The sequence below is a fragment of the Equus asinus genome, chromosome 3 (assembly GCF_041296235.1).
Source record: "Equus asinus isolate D_3611 breed Donkey chromosome 3, EquAss-T2T_v2, whole genome shotgun sequence".
NCBI classification, from domain to species: Eukaryota; Metazoa; Chordata; class Mammalia; order Perissodactyla; family Equidae; genus Equus; species Equus asinus.
The window spans coordinates 123,692,748-123,705,501 of NC_091792.1; the positions used below are offsets into that span (position 1 = coordinate 123,692,748).

Here is a 12,754-nt window from a genome sequence, read left to right on the forward strand (position 1 = left end):
GGTGACACTGAGCCGGTACCTTGCTAAGTCCTCAGTTACTGGAGAAGAACCCTTTCCTCAAGGATCTCCTTGCCAACATCAGTAGAAGAGAGTGGTAAAGTCTGAGAGACTTCCCTCTCACTCAATGTTTAGTCAACCAAGGGACGTGTGGGTAATGTTGCAAAGGCCTACGATTGATTATACTGTCATCTCGTGCTTGTGAGGCTCCATGGATTGGAGCAATATTTCCAGAGGCATCTTTCTCAGAATGTTAATATCTATTAGGCAAAAAAGGAAACAAGAGTTTCATACTGAAATAAGTTTAAGAAGTGTTTGGGGCTGGCCCCGTGGCCGAGTGGTTGGGTTCGCGCACTCTGCTGCAGGCGGCCCAGTGTTTCGTTGGTTCGAATCCTGGGCGCGGACATGGCACTGCTCATCAAACCACGCTGAGGCAGCGTCCCACATGCCACAACTAGAAGGACCCACAACGAAGAATATACAACTATGTACTGGGGGTCTTTGGGGAGAAAGAGGAAAAAAATAAAATCTTAAAAAAAAAAAAAAGAAGTGTTTAAGCAGGTTTCTTTATTGCAGCGCTTCTCAGAGAGTTTAGTGAGTACTGAGAATCTCCAAGAAGAGGTTAGTATGTACATGCTTCCCAAATTTATTTTGTAGAGACATTTGTTTTATGGAACATGTTTGGGATTGAGTTAGACACCTTAGAAGCTAACAGTGATTTCATTGTATCAATAAGATAAGATTAGCTCAGGGCTAATCTTCCTCAAAAAAAAAAAAAAAAAAAAGAGAGAGAGATACTAGAGCTGGTCAAAGTTGAACCTCTGGTTGGCAAAATTGCGTTTATAAAAAGTATTTTCAAAATGAACAGGAGAAAAATCCAGGAACTCAGGACCATAAAAGACCCTAAAGGCATCATAAAACAATACAGAAAGAAGAACACAGAAGATTTAAGGAAAGACCCACATCAAAATGAAGCTGCGGGCATAGAGCATTCTTCTGCTTTAGTTGGTCTTTAGTTGGATTAATTAACAAATTAATCCCTAATGACTAAGATATTTAGTGACTGAATTGAGGAGAAAGTATAGAATTATCACATGCAATTCTTACCTGTATGACTGTATCCATAGGCGTTTTTCCTAAGATCCAAATCTTGCTCATTGGGATTCTATATTACAAAATTGACTGCTCCCTACTCCTCCTAGTTCCACTTGTACTCAAGGTTTTTATTTCATTTCCCACTGCCACCCCACTCCCATTGGAGGGGCTCACCACTCCACCTCTACAGCTTTGGCTTAAGGGTGGACACAAACGCCTTCTTCTAGCTTCCTCGGATTCCTCAATACTACAGATCTGAAGGAAAAAGCCAGAGGCCAATAACCACGCACTGACAGCTCCTCCTCCACACCACCTTCTCCCACAGTCCTGTGGTTCTGAGCCTTTGCCTGCCGCACACACTGTCTGCCCCAAATGCTTTCCCTTCCTTTTCTATTCTGTAGTTCCTACTCATGAGTTTAATCCGAACTCAAATTTTACCTCTTTTGCGCAGCCTTTCTTGATCCCTCCTCACCCCTTTAGAGCTGATCACTCCTTCTTTGGGCCCTCACTATACTTTGGATTAACTGCTATTACTGCATCTTTAATACAGGACTTTATTGATTGATTGATTGATTGATTGATTGATATGTCTGCCTCCTCTACCTAGAACAAAACTGAAGGACGGGGGCATGTCTTATTCATTTTACATCCCAGTGTCTAGTATTATGCCATTGTCTTCCATTAATCCATTAATTAACTCATTTATCTCACAAACATTTATTGTTGATCTATGGCACCAAGCACCCCTCAAGGAAAGAGGAGTGCATAGGACAGACAGAATCCTGGTTTGCACGGAACTCACATTCTAGGTGGAGGAAACAGCAGATCCAAAACACTAACCTATAAACAAATAAGTAAGATACTTCTAGATTGAGACAAAGAGAGATGGGGGCGGGGCAGGCAGGGAGAGAGGAAAGGAGTACTTTGGAAAGTACTTTGGATTGGGCGGCAGGAAAGGTTTACTGAGGAGGTGACATCTGAGCTGAGACCTCAGTGACAGGGAGGAGATAGGCAAACAAAGATCTGAGAGAACAGAGATCCAGGTAGAATGAACAGCATGCTTGTTGAATGAAAACCTCTAGAGGATTAAAGAAGCACAGAGACATTAGGTAATACAAACCCAACACTCACAGGCCTCAATGACATTCTAATTCCCAAAGGCTGGTGTGTCTTTGCCAGCACCCTGTCTAGGATCCTCGCTCTCTGGCTCTCAACTTGCCCACCCATGAAAGATGCTATCTTACAATATTCCACTTCTAGACATCACAGCTCTCAGTGTGCTCTCAAGCTGACGTTCTCAACCTGGGCTTCACAGATGGGATTTTGGAATCATAGGCAAAATTTTTATAGACGCTAATTTTTCAGGTCAAAGGATCTATAGCTTTCTTAAAATAATCTTTAGTCTCCAAAAAGCATAAAATCATCTTGTCTAGAGCAAGAGTGAGAGATGATCTCTTATTTTAAGAAGACCATCTTATATATAAAGCTGTGGTAGTGAAAACAATACCAAAACAATAAATAACATCAGAGAATCCATATAATCAAATGACACAGGGCATTGGAATATAGGTCAAATGAAAACAAAATGGACTGAATGGGAAGACTGAGCCTGTTAAGCAGCTTCATTTAACAGCTTTTGAAGTTGCTTTATTGAGAATGGACATGTGAGACACTGTGCTAGATGCTGAGGATTCATGATGAGTAAGTCCTCGCTCTCAAGGAGCTAATGGTACTATATGTCAGAGGTGGAAATAAGTCCAATGTAATAAGGACCAAGGGAGGGAGGTAATGTGTAGGACACAGAGCTCAGAAGCTGAGAGAAGTCTTCAGAAGAGAGGATATTTAAGGAATTTTTTTAAAGAAATAAATCTGTCATCAGATTTGGTAGATAAGGGTAGGCTGTGAGGGAAAATAAATTTTAGACAGGGGAAATGGTATAGACAAAAGCACCAAGACTTTAAACTAAGAAATAATCATTTGTTCCAAGAAGAGAGTGAGGCTGGATCAGGAAACCAAGAGTGGGTATAGCACAGTCCCACCTGGTCACACTCCTTCCAAGTAAATACGAGTCAACATGTGGTTAACTTCAGGTAGGTGGAAAATGTAAAATATCAGTAGAGGAATAGGTAGACAGACAAAAGAGGAGAAAATACATATCTATTTCTGATATAGCCTTAATGTGAGTACCGAGCAGAGGTTATCTGCATTCTTTCCTTATTCTTTTTTTTCAGAAGCTGGAGAAAAATGAATTCTAGATGTTTGGAACAGCCTGACATAAGGCAAAGATACAATATGACAGGTTTTATATCCTTAGTGCCCCAGAAATGAACAAAATGAGTTGCACTGAAACATTCACCCTTGTTGCTGCAATTTTTGTTGGTAACTTTGAAAAGAGCCAGGAGATTCCCCTCATGGCCTTTCCAGGACAAATAAGACTGCTGCGGTCTTCATAGATCATGCCACTACTATGAAAATCATACAATAAATTCAATGTAGAAACACAAAGTTTCCCCAAAGCTGATTCGTTCCTGTTATGTCACCTATTTGACAGTTCACCAACCAGTTACCAGTCTTATGGCTGGGGAACCCTCACCTTGGTAAAACACAAGAGTTAATGGAATGTGGAAGACAAAAAAGGCAGTGGAAATTTTATAGAGTAATTTTAAGCACAGCAAAACTTTTGATTTCTAATTCTTTCATACAAGAATCTTTCTTCTTTCCCATCTTCCACATGGTTTTCTATATTTTTCTGCAGTAAAATGGATTTTTCAATGGGTATAACTAGAAGTACCCAAAACTTGCCCCTCAGACTCAAGCATATACCTTGTTGAGCTGTGAAATGGAAATATCAGAAAATGCCATTCGGAGGACTAGGAATGGGGAAGAAGATACAGGTTTGGTGGGATTTGGGGCAAGATTACAGAAAGATAAAAAGATCTTGGAGGGTACCAAAAGGCCTTTGAATTTCCCTATGACTTAGACATACGTACTTACCTGTCTATGGCATAACTCTGGTAAGCTTTGCTGGTTCTGAGAGTGAGCCACGATCCTTAAACCAAGGCAGCCTTCTTCAGGCTCAGGCATGATCAGCCCTGATTAGAAATATGTTTTTTCAGAAATGATATACTATCTCAACACTGAAGTATCCCCCAAATTAGGAAGTTGTGATATTGTTTGTTTATACTTCTAATAATGTGTGGCAATCACACTGAACTGTAATTACGTAGTCTCTTCTCAGGTAGAAAAGACAACATCGTTTGGCTCTGTCATAATCGCGAGGATGTTCTCTCAGCATTCATTAAGGATGCGCAAAGTCAAGTCATGCATTCACACTTACAATGGGGCTACTGAAAGCAGCCTGTCTGGAGTGAGGCACTTCACTGGCTCCTTCTCCACTTCCTAGAACGAAACAGCTCCCAGCAAGATGATTCGAGGATTTCCTTCCCAAAGGTCCATTATGAACTGCCCTGCAGCTGGGGGCCCTCAGTTTCGCCATATTGCTGAGAGAACAGCTGAGAGTGTCTGCAAAATCGTCATCTTCAGAGACAGCCTCCTGATAGGAGTCTAACCTCTTGGCTGAGGGATAAAAATCACACTGGGTCATTACCTGAGAAGAACCACTTGCAAGTTGAATATGTCAGGCATTTACTTAAACAGCTATGACACACCATCTCCTCCCTTTTCAAACCTGGCCTCCGAACTCCCCTCCCTCAATACACCTAGTTAATGAACTTACCTCATTGAGAAAAGTAGAAGCAATCAGATAAGAACTCCCTCCTTTTCCCATCATCAAATCTACCAACCTATCTCCATCTGTATCCAAACTCTCCGTCTTCCCTCGTACTACTATGGATAACGTTTTAAATGCCAAACCCTGCACTTGTCATCTGCATCCCACTCCTCTGGCCTTCTCAAGGACTTCACCCTTCCAGCTCTCCTCTCTTTCACTTATACCAATCTCTCCTCAACCAATCTCATGACTTTATGTCCCTTTTTTTCCATTGACATTGCCCTTGTCAAGGTCACCAATGATCTCCATGCTACCAAATCTAATGGTCGCATCTGTCCATATCTTATTTGAACTCTTAGCAATATCTAACACAGCTGACCATTCTCTCTTTGAATTCAACTTCAGGGTTGACCAAATAGCTATTTGGTTTCTGTGACACCATGGGTACCTGTTTTTCCTCTTACTTCAATGGCTGTTCCTTCTTAATTTCTCCTGCTGTCTTCTCTTCTCCTCAGCCCTCAAATATTGGGTTGCTGCAGGAGCTCCTTTCCTTCTCCACCTATATACTCTTCGTTGGTGATGTCATCTGTCCCATCTTTGAAATATCATCTCTGTGCACAAGAACTCCAAATCTATACCTTCACCTCCAACCTCTGACTGGAATCCAGAATCATATATCCAACTCTCCACTTGACACTTCCAGCTGGATGTCTAGGAGGCTCTTCAAGCAGATATCTGCAAGGCTCACCCCCTCACCTCCCTCAAGTCTCTTATCATGACCCCTTGGCAGTGAAGACTTCCCAGATCTAGCCACATTATTTATTATAAATCCTATCCCAGGACTTACCACCATCTATACACTATATATGTTATTTGTTTTTATTTTTTGAATCATCCAGTAGAATATAAACTCCAAAAGTACAGAGAATTTCGTCTGTTTTGTAATATGATATTCCCAGAGCCTAAAGCAGTGGTTGATAGAAACTCAATAAATACTCGTGTAAATAAATAATAGATAACTTACATTTGACATGGTCAAAATAGAATTCTCCTCCTCTTCCCTCTCAAACTTACTCTTTTTCTGGCTTTCCCCATCTTTGAAAATGGCACCTAACTATCTATCTAGTTACTTATTCCAAAAATCTAGGATTCTCCTTGATTCCTCTCTTCTTCCCCAGCCCCCATATCCAGATCGTCACCAACAGCTGTCCATTATTCATCCAAAATATATCCCAAGTATCTCAACTTCTCTCTACCTCCATTACCTTAGTGCAAGGCACCATCATCGCTCAACTGGACCAGTGCAATGGCCTCATAACTGATCTCCTTGCCCCTCTGCAATCCATTCCTCAAACAGTAGCTAGAGTGATCTTCTTAAAAGATAAAGCAGATCAGATCACTCTTGCATAAAACTCTCCAGTGGCTTCACAATTCACTTAGAATAAAATCTGAACTCTTAATCTTGGCTTATATAACTCAAAAGGATCTGATTTCTGCTGACCTTTCTAACTTTCTTGCCCATCCTTCTTCCAGACTTCCACTAAAATCTAGCCTCATTGGTCTTCTTTCTTTACTTTGAAAATTACCAAGCTCATTTCAGCCTGAGGGCCTCTATACTAGCTGCTCCCTCTAATTGCAAGGTTTTTGCCCCTGAACTTCAAGATTATGTTATTCAGACCTAGGCTCTAATGTCCCCCTTTGAGAGGCCTTGCTCAACTATCCAATCCAAAGCTGCCTTCCAATCATTGTATATCATATCACCCCATTTTAATTCTCTGCAAAGCACTTTTCATTGTTTAATATTTCTCTTGACTTAAAAATTAATTTATTTGTGACTATTTTCTCCAATAGAAGTGAGAGCAGGAGCCTTGTCTGTCTTGTTTATCATTATGTTCAGTGTCTGGCATATAGAGCAGACAATCAATACATATGTGTTTGTTGGATTGCTAGTTGTCTGTATTCAGGCCAAGTCTAGCTACTGAATAAAGTAAGGCTTGTGGCAAGTTAATTTATAAAATAAAGACTATTTGCATATCCTATTTATTTTAATAGTTTCTGACTAGTTTTTCAGGACAAGGAGAGGCTAAGAGGCAATGTGGTGATCCTGGGTTCTAGAACCCAACTCTTCCAAAGAATAAGTGGCTTTCAGCAAATCACTTGCTCTTTCTGGGCCTCTGTTTTCTTATTGGCAGAATGGACAATTTGGATTCAATGACTTCAAGATCCTCTCCAGTTCTGCAGTTCTGCAAGTTTCATCATATTCTCTGCCTAAAAGATATAGAATGTTTCCCTGTAGCACCTTTCAGCTTCAAAAACCCATCCACTTATAGCATTCCAAACATTCCGAAGTTCTCCCTTCTCAGCTGTGCCTTTGCTCAGAATATCCATTCTTTTCCTTTCCACTTCAATAAATCTTGAACATTTCAAAAGGCTTGGTTCAAATGCCAGTTCCTCACTGATGACCTCTGTAACTGTACTGGCTCTCACTCACTGGGCCTTTAGAGCTACCATGTGCTCAGTGTTACTACATGCCAGGCATTTGTCCCATTTCATCACCATAACCTGCTGAGGTAGACACTACTAATACCTCCATTTTAGAAATAAAGACATCAAAACTAAGTAATCTTCCCCATCTCACAAAGTGATACACATTGGTCTCACATCCAGTTCTATAAGCTCCACAGCCAGTGCTCTGAGTCCTCATGTTATATTGTTTCAAAATATCGCCATATCTGTTAACATATATTATTCCTTATAATTTTACATAGTCAATCTTCCCCTGCTTGATTTCCATGAGCCCATGTTTTGTAGTTTAAATAAATAAATATTTAGTAAATGAATGTATGAATAGACATAGGAATGAAACATCTCTAGCATCAAGGGAAAGCTGTATGGTAGTGACTTAGTTATTGAGTACCTCCTTTTTATCAAGCACTTGGTTAGGGCCTTTCAATAAACATCTCTATCTATATATTCCCTTTTCACCTTAAAAATAATGCTATCAGGTAGGAACTATCACTGCTCCACTTTGCAGCTGAGGAGACTAAGATCCAGAGAGAATAAGTACTTTGACCATGCTTAAACAGCTAGTTGTGAGTAGAGTTGGGACCTGAATTTAGGTTTTTCTGACTGAAAAGACAGTACATGTATCCACTACATTATATCTCCTTAGCGGTTACTTATATACGACAGGTTAGCTCAGAGATTCTCAACAAGGGGTGAATTTGTCCCCTAGTGAACATTTGGCAATGTGTATATATGCTTTTGGTCATTACAACTGGGGGAGCAGTGCTACCAGTGTTCAGTGGGCAGAGGCCAAGGATGCTCCTAAACATCTTATAATGCATGTGACATCCCCCACAGCAAAGAGTAATCGACCCCCAAAAGTCAATAATGCTGAGGTTGATAAGTCTTTGTGTAGCTATAGAAATTTATTGATGATGTGACACCATTTTAAAAATAAGTAGAGTATTATAAAACATATTTAAACATGGAGGCTATACTTGAGGAATTTCCTCTAGCCATCATTAGGGAAAGTAGTCATCATGCAACTGTGTAATTTGTACAATGCCAGAGAGCTCAGCTATTACTGTAGGACAAACTTGCTGGGTAAGCAGAACTCCAAGAGTAGAGTAAAAATTCATAGAGTAATTTGTAATCATTTTGTGGAAAGCTATGAGAAGTAAACAGACTAGTAAAGTTACAATGTGATTCAGAAAACAAAGCTACTGAAGCAATACTTCTAGACTCAGTAAAAATTTTTCAAAAATTGGGTATGAGAAGCAAGGGCTTATTATCATATTGGTAAACAACATCTACCCAAATGATCATGAAGACTTTTCCTATGTCTCTGAAAGTAGGTTCTCATTAGTTCCAGGAATGCCTCAAAGAGGGGCAGGAATTCTTGCCCTATGACTCATAAGAGAAAACATACAAAGTCCTTTGTCTCAAGGTAAATCCTGGGTTAGGTACTAGGTTTACTACTTTGTTTCTCTTTCTTATTTAATCTCTAATCTGTCTTCTCTTCTGATTCCGCTCTTCAAATATCCAGTAACCTGTCCATAGTCTACTACTTACGTTTATTTGTATACGGAAGAAGTGAGCATGAGACTATGGAACAAAAGTTTATCACACTTTTCAATGTACTCGCCAAAGGGCTGCAAACAGGGGTGAACAGCACAGCACAGTCAGATGAACTTCTTTCCACTGTACCATCCACATACCTTCCATCCAACATTTTGCTATGAACTAATACCCTAACCATTTCCAATGTTCCACTTTCACCTGCTTGTAAACAGCACACTCAGCTGAGCTTCTTCCAGCTGTATCATCCACAAATCCCTGACACACTAACCTTTCATTCTAAGCTAATTCCCCATACATTTCCAACATTCCAAGAATTTCTTGTCTATTATCCCTCAAGGCCCCAAACTTCAATTGGTACAAAAATCTACCTCTGAAACTGACTGCCTGAAAATCAAACAATATGGAACAAGAACACCAACTTTAATCTTATGACACTTAACAAGGTATTTTTATGTTTCCATGTCTGTCTCCCACATTGCACCATGAGCTCCTCAAAAGACAAGCTTATTTCTTATTTTGACAACAATAATAGCAGCTAACACTTATAAAGAATTTATTGTGTGCCATGCTGTAAGAGTCTTTTCATGAATTATCTTCTCTTATCCTCTTAACACCCAATGAAGTAGATACCATTATTGATCCTTTTTGTTGAGGCCCAGAGAAATTAGATAACTTTCCCAGGGTCACACAGCTTGTAGGCTGTGAAGAAGGGAATCAGACTCAGGAGGCCTGATTCCAAAATCTCTGTTTTGGGAAACTACTAAATGCTGCTACCATGTACATCAGATTCACAAACTGTGCATCATAAAGGCACTCTCCAGAGAAACCCAAATTGAAGGACATTCTACAAAATCCTTCAAGAGTACCCGTCAGAACTCTTAAGTTCATCCAAAATGGAAAGTCTGAGAAACTGTCAAGTCTAGAGGAGTTTAAATGATGACAAGTGTTATGTGCTCTCCTAGATGAGATCCTGGGACAGAAAAGGGACACTAGGTAAAAACTAAGGGAATCTGAATAAAGTATGGATTTCAGTTAATAATGACATATAAATATTGGTTCATTCTTATGACAAATTTATCATAAGACTAATGTAAGATGCTAACTGGGGAAACTGAGTGGAGGGGCACAATAGAACCCTCAATAATATCTTTTTAAGTTTTCTGTAAATCTAAAACTATTCATTATTCTCAGCTAAAAAGTTTATTATTAAAAAAGGCATTCTCTTTCAGTAATCTTTTGAAGGAGAGTTAAAAAATTTTTTAAATGCATATAAATCACTTGGGGATATTATTAAATAACGATTTTAACTGAAGTTTTAAAGAGGGGCCTGAGATACCATGTTTCTAACACATGCCCAAGTGTTGCCGATGCTGCTTGTCCATGCACCAAATTTCTAAGCTGCAAGATTTTAAAACATAAAATGGTATCGTCAGATGTGTTTATTAGTTCGATTGCATATGTGCAAGGGGGTATTTCCTAGCAGCAATATTCTTCATGGAAGTATCTCCCAGGCAATGCTTTGCCAGAAAATCTTGAAGGGTTAATGAGTTTTCATTTCAGTGAAAATTGCTATGTCTCAGAGTTAAGCTCTGGGGAGAATTAGTCCCTACCATTACCCTCTTCAGCATTCAGAGGGAGAAAGTGTGTGTGTGTGTGTACACATGTGCTTGTTTTTAAACCATTACTAATGACCAGCTATTTTTCACATTTGCATTGTGATTATGTGATGAATACTCAACACTTTCTCTCTCAGGAGGCTCTAAATATATCAATGGTAGAGAAGTGTTCACGGGCAAAGTCAGCACCTTCTAGAAGTAGTGCAACACTCCATGGTTCACAGACGGGTGTCTTATCAACCAAACTTCAGTCAGGATAGCATTTGGTGCTCGGTCACTTGGTATCTTCCCTGCATGAGGGGCCACAGAAGAGAAGTACTCATGGGGCGGGAGCGTGCACGCTCAGGGACTGGGGTGGGAGAGGGCTGGTATTAACCCTCTAAAATGCTACAAATACAAAAATAATGCAGCGCTTTCTGCTGTATGTTTTGTGAAACATTACTGCTATAAGATACTTCTCGAAAATAGGGATTATAGTCAAAGAATTTTGGAAAACACTAATCTCACAAATGGATGTAAAAGTCTAGCTACAGTGATGTTCACTGCAGCATTCTTTGCCACAGCAAATGACTGCTGACAGCCTAAACCAACGGTGGACTAGTCACATAAATTTTGTTAATTATTACAATGTAATACAGTGTAATTACTAGAGCAATAAGGAGAGAATGGAAAGGTGGTCATGATGAAGTCTTAAGAAAATGGGGATAAAAGTAAAAGTACACTGTAGTGCCACTTTCATTTGAAAAACACATAAATGTGTACATTTCAAATGAAATGCACTAAAATGTTAACAGTGGTCCACTCTGGTGGGGGTTATTGGTGGCTTTTAAATTTTCCTCTTTTGGCTTATCTGAATTTTGTATAATATTGCTTTTGTAATAAAAATACAATAAAGAAGATGAAACAAGGCAGAGAATCATCATCTCCAATATGAGTAGCTATTTTTTACATTTAAATAGTGATTACGTGATAAATACACAACATTTTCTCTTTCAAACTGACAGGTAACAACAAAGCTGGCTTAAAAATATATATATATACCTAGGATAAAATATAATATATTTTTTAAAATTTTGGGCAGGATGGGATGTCTAAGTTGAACATTACTGTAGAAATCATAATACTCATAATCTTACTAATATTCATAATAATTGACAAAACTTATTTAATAAAGATATAAAACTTCTGACAAGAAGAGACAGCCTAGCAAAGTTAAGAGACTGGTAGGCAGAACTCTAAGATGGGCCCCAGGATTCCTGCCCCCTGGTGCACACACCTTGTGAATATGACGAGATTCCACTTCTGTGAGTAAATTCGTTACGTCTCAAAGGTGGAGGGATTTTGCAGACGTGATCAAGTCCCTAATCAGCTGAATTTGAGTTAATCTAAAGGAACACTATCCTAGGTGGATCTGATCTCATCAGGTAAGCCCATTAAAAGAGGGGTCAGGACTTCCTCAAGTCACAGAGAATCAAAGTTAGAGATTCTGCTGCTGGTGTTGACGAAGCAAGGGGCCATGCTGTGGCAGGCCACCTCTAGGAGGTCAAAATGGTCCCAGGCCAAGAGCCAGCAAGAAAGCAGGACCTCAGCCGTATAACCTCAAGACTCAGAATTCTGCCAAAAACCAGTGGGCTAAAAAGAGCTTCCCGAGCCTCAGGTAAGATCACAGTCTTGGGACTGGCCCCATGGCCAAGTGGTTAAGTTCGCATGCTCTGCTTCGGCGGCACGGGGTTTTGCTGGTTCAGATCCCGGCCGCAGACACGGCACTGCTCATTGGGCCAGGCTGAGGCGACATCCCACATAGCACAGCCAGAGGCACCCACATCTACAATATACAACTATATTCTGGGGGGCTTTGGGGAGAAGAAAAAAAAAAGATCACAGTCTCAACTGACACCTAGGCTTCAGCCTGGTGAGAGACCCTGAGAGAGGACGCAGCTCTCCTGCACCCACTGAAGCCGTGAGATGGTATATTTGTGTTGTTTGAAGCCACGACGTTGGTGGTAGTTTGCCATGCAGCAATAGAGAACTAATACACTGATAAATGATGAACTAGCAAAATATTTCCCACATATAGAAGAAAAGGATAAAATCAGGATTGATATTCAAATTATGTAAGCACTCGTTCAAGCCAAGTGCACATATGAAAATGGACGCTGGCCACAGACAACCCAGACTGGGGCGTACAATGTGAGTATCAACTTTGCCTTAATAAATAACACCCCCCTGC

General features: G+C 40.0%; 1 protein-coding gene across 2 annotated transcripts in view; it reads right to left on the reverse strand.

The window, feature by feature from the left end:
- The window catches only part of ATP10D (ATPase phospholipid transporting 10D (putative)), a 110,072-nt gene that overhangs the window by 37,405 nt on the left and 59,913 nt on the right, over positions 1–12,754 (reverse strand). For both annotated transcript variants that reach the window (XR_011502242.1, XM_014857130.3), the window contains exon 10: positions 4,430–4,668. Coding sequence is in view for 1 of the 2 variants with exons in the window: in XM_014857130.3 (XP_014712616.3) it covers positions 4,430–4,668 (239 nt within the window). In the remaining variant the exon portion in view is untranslated. The remainder of the gene's footprint in view (positions 1–4,429; positions 4,669–12,754) is intronic.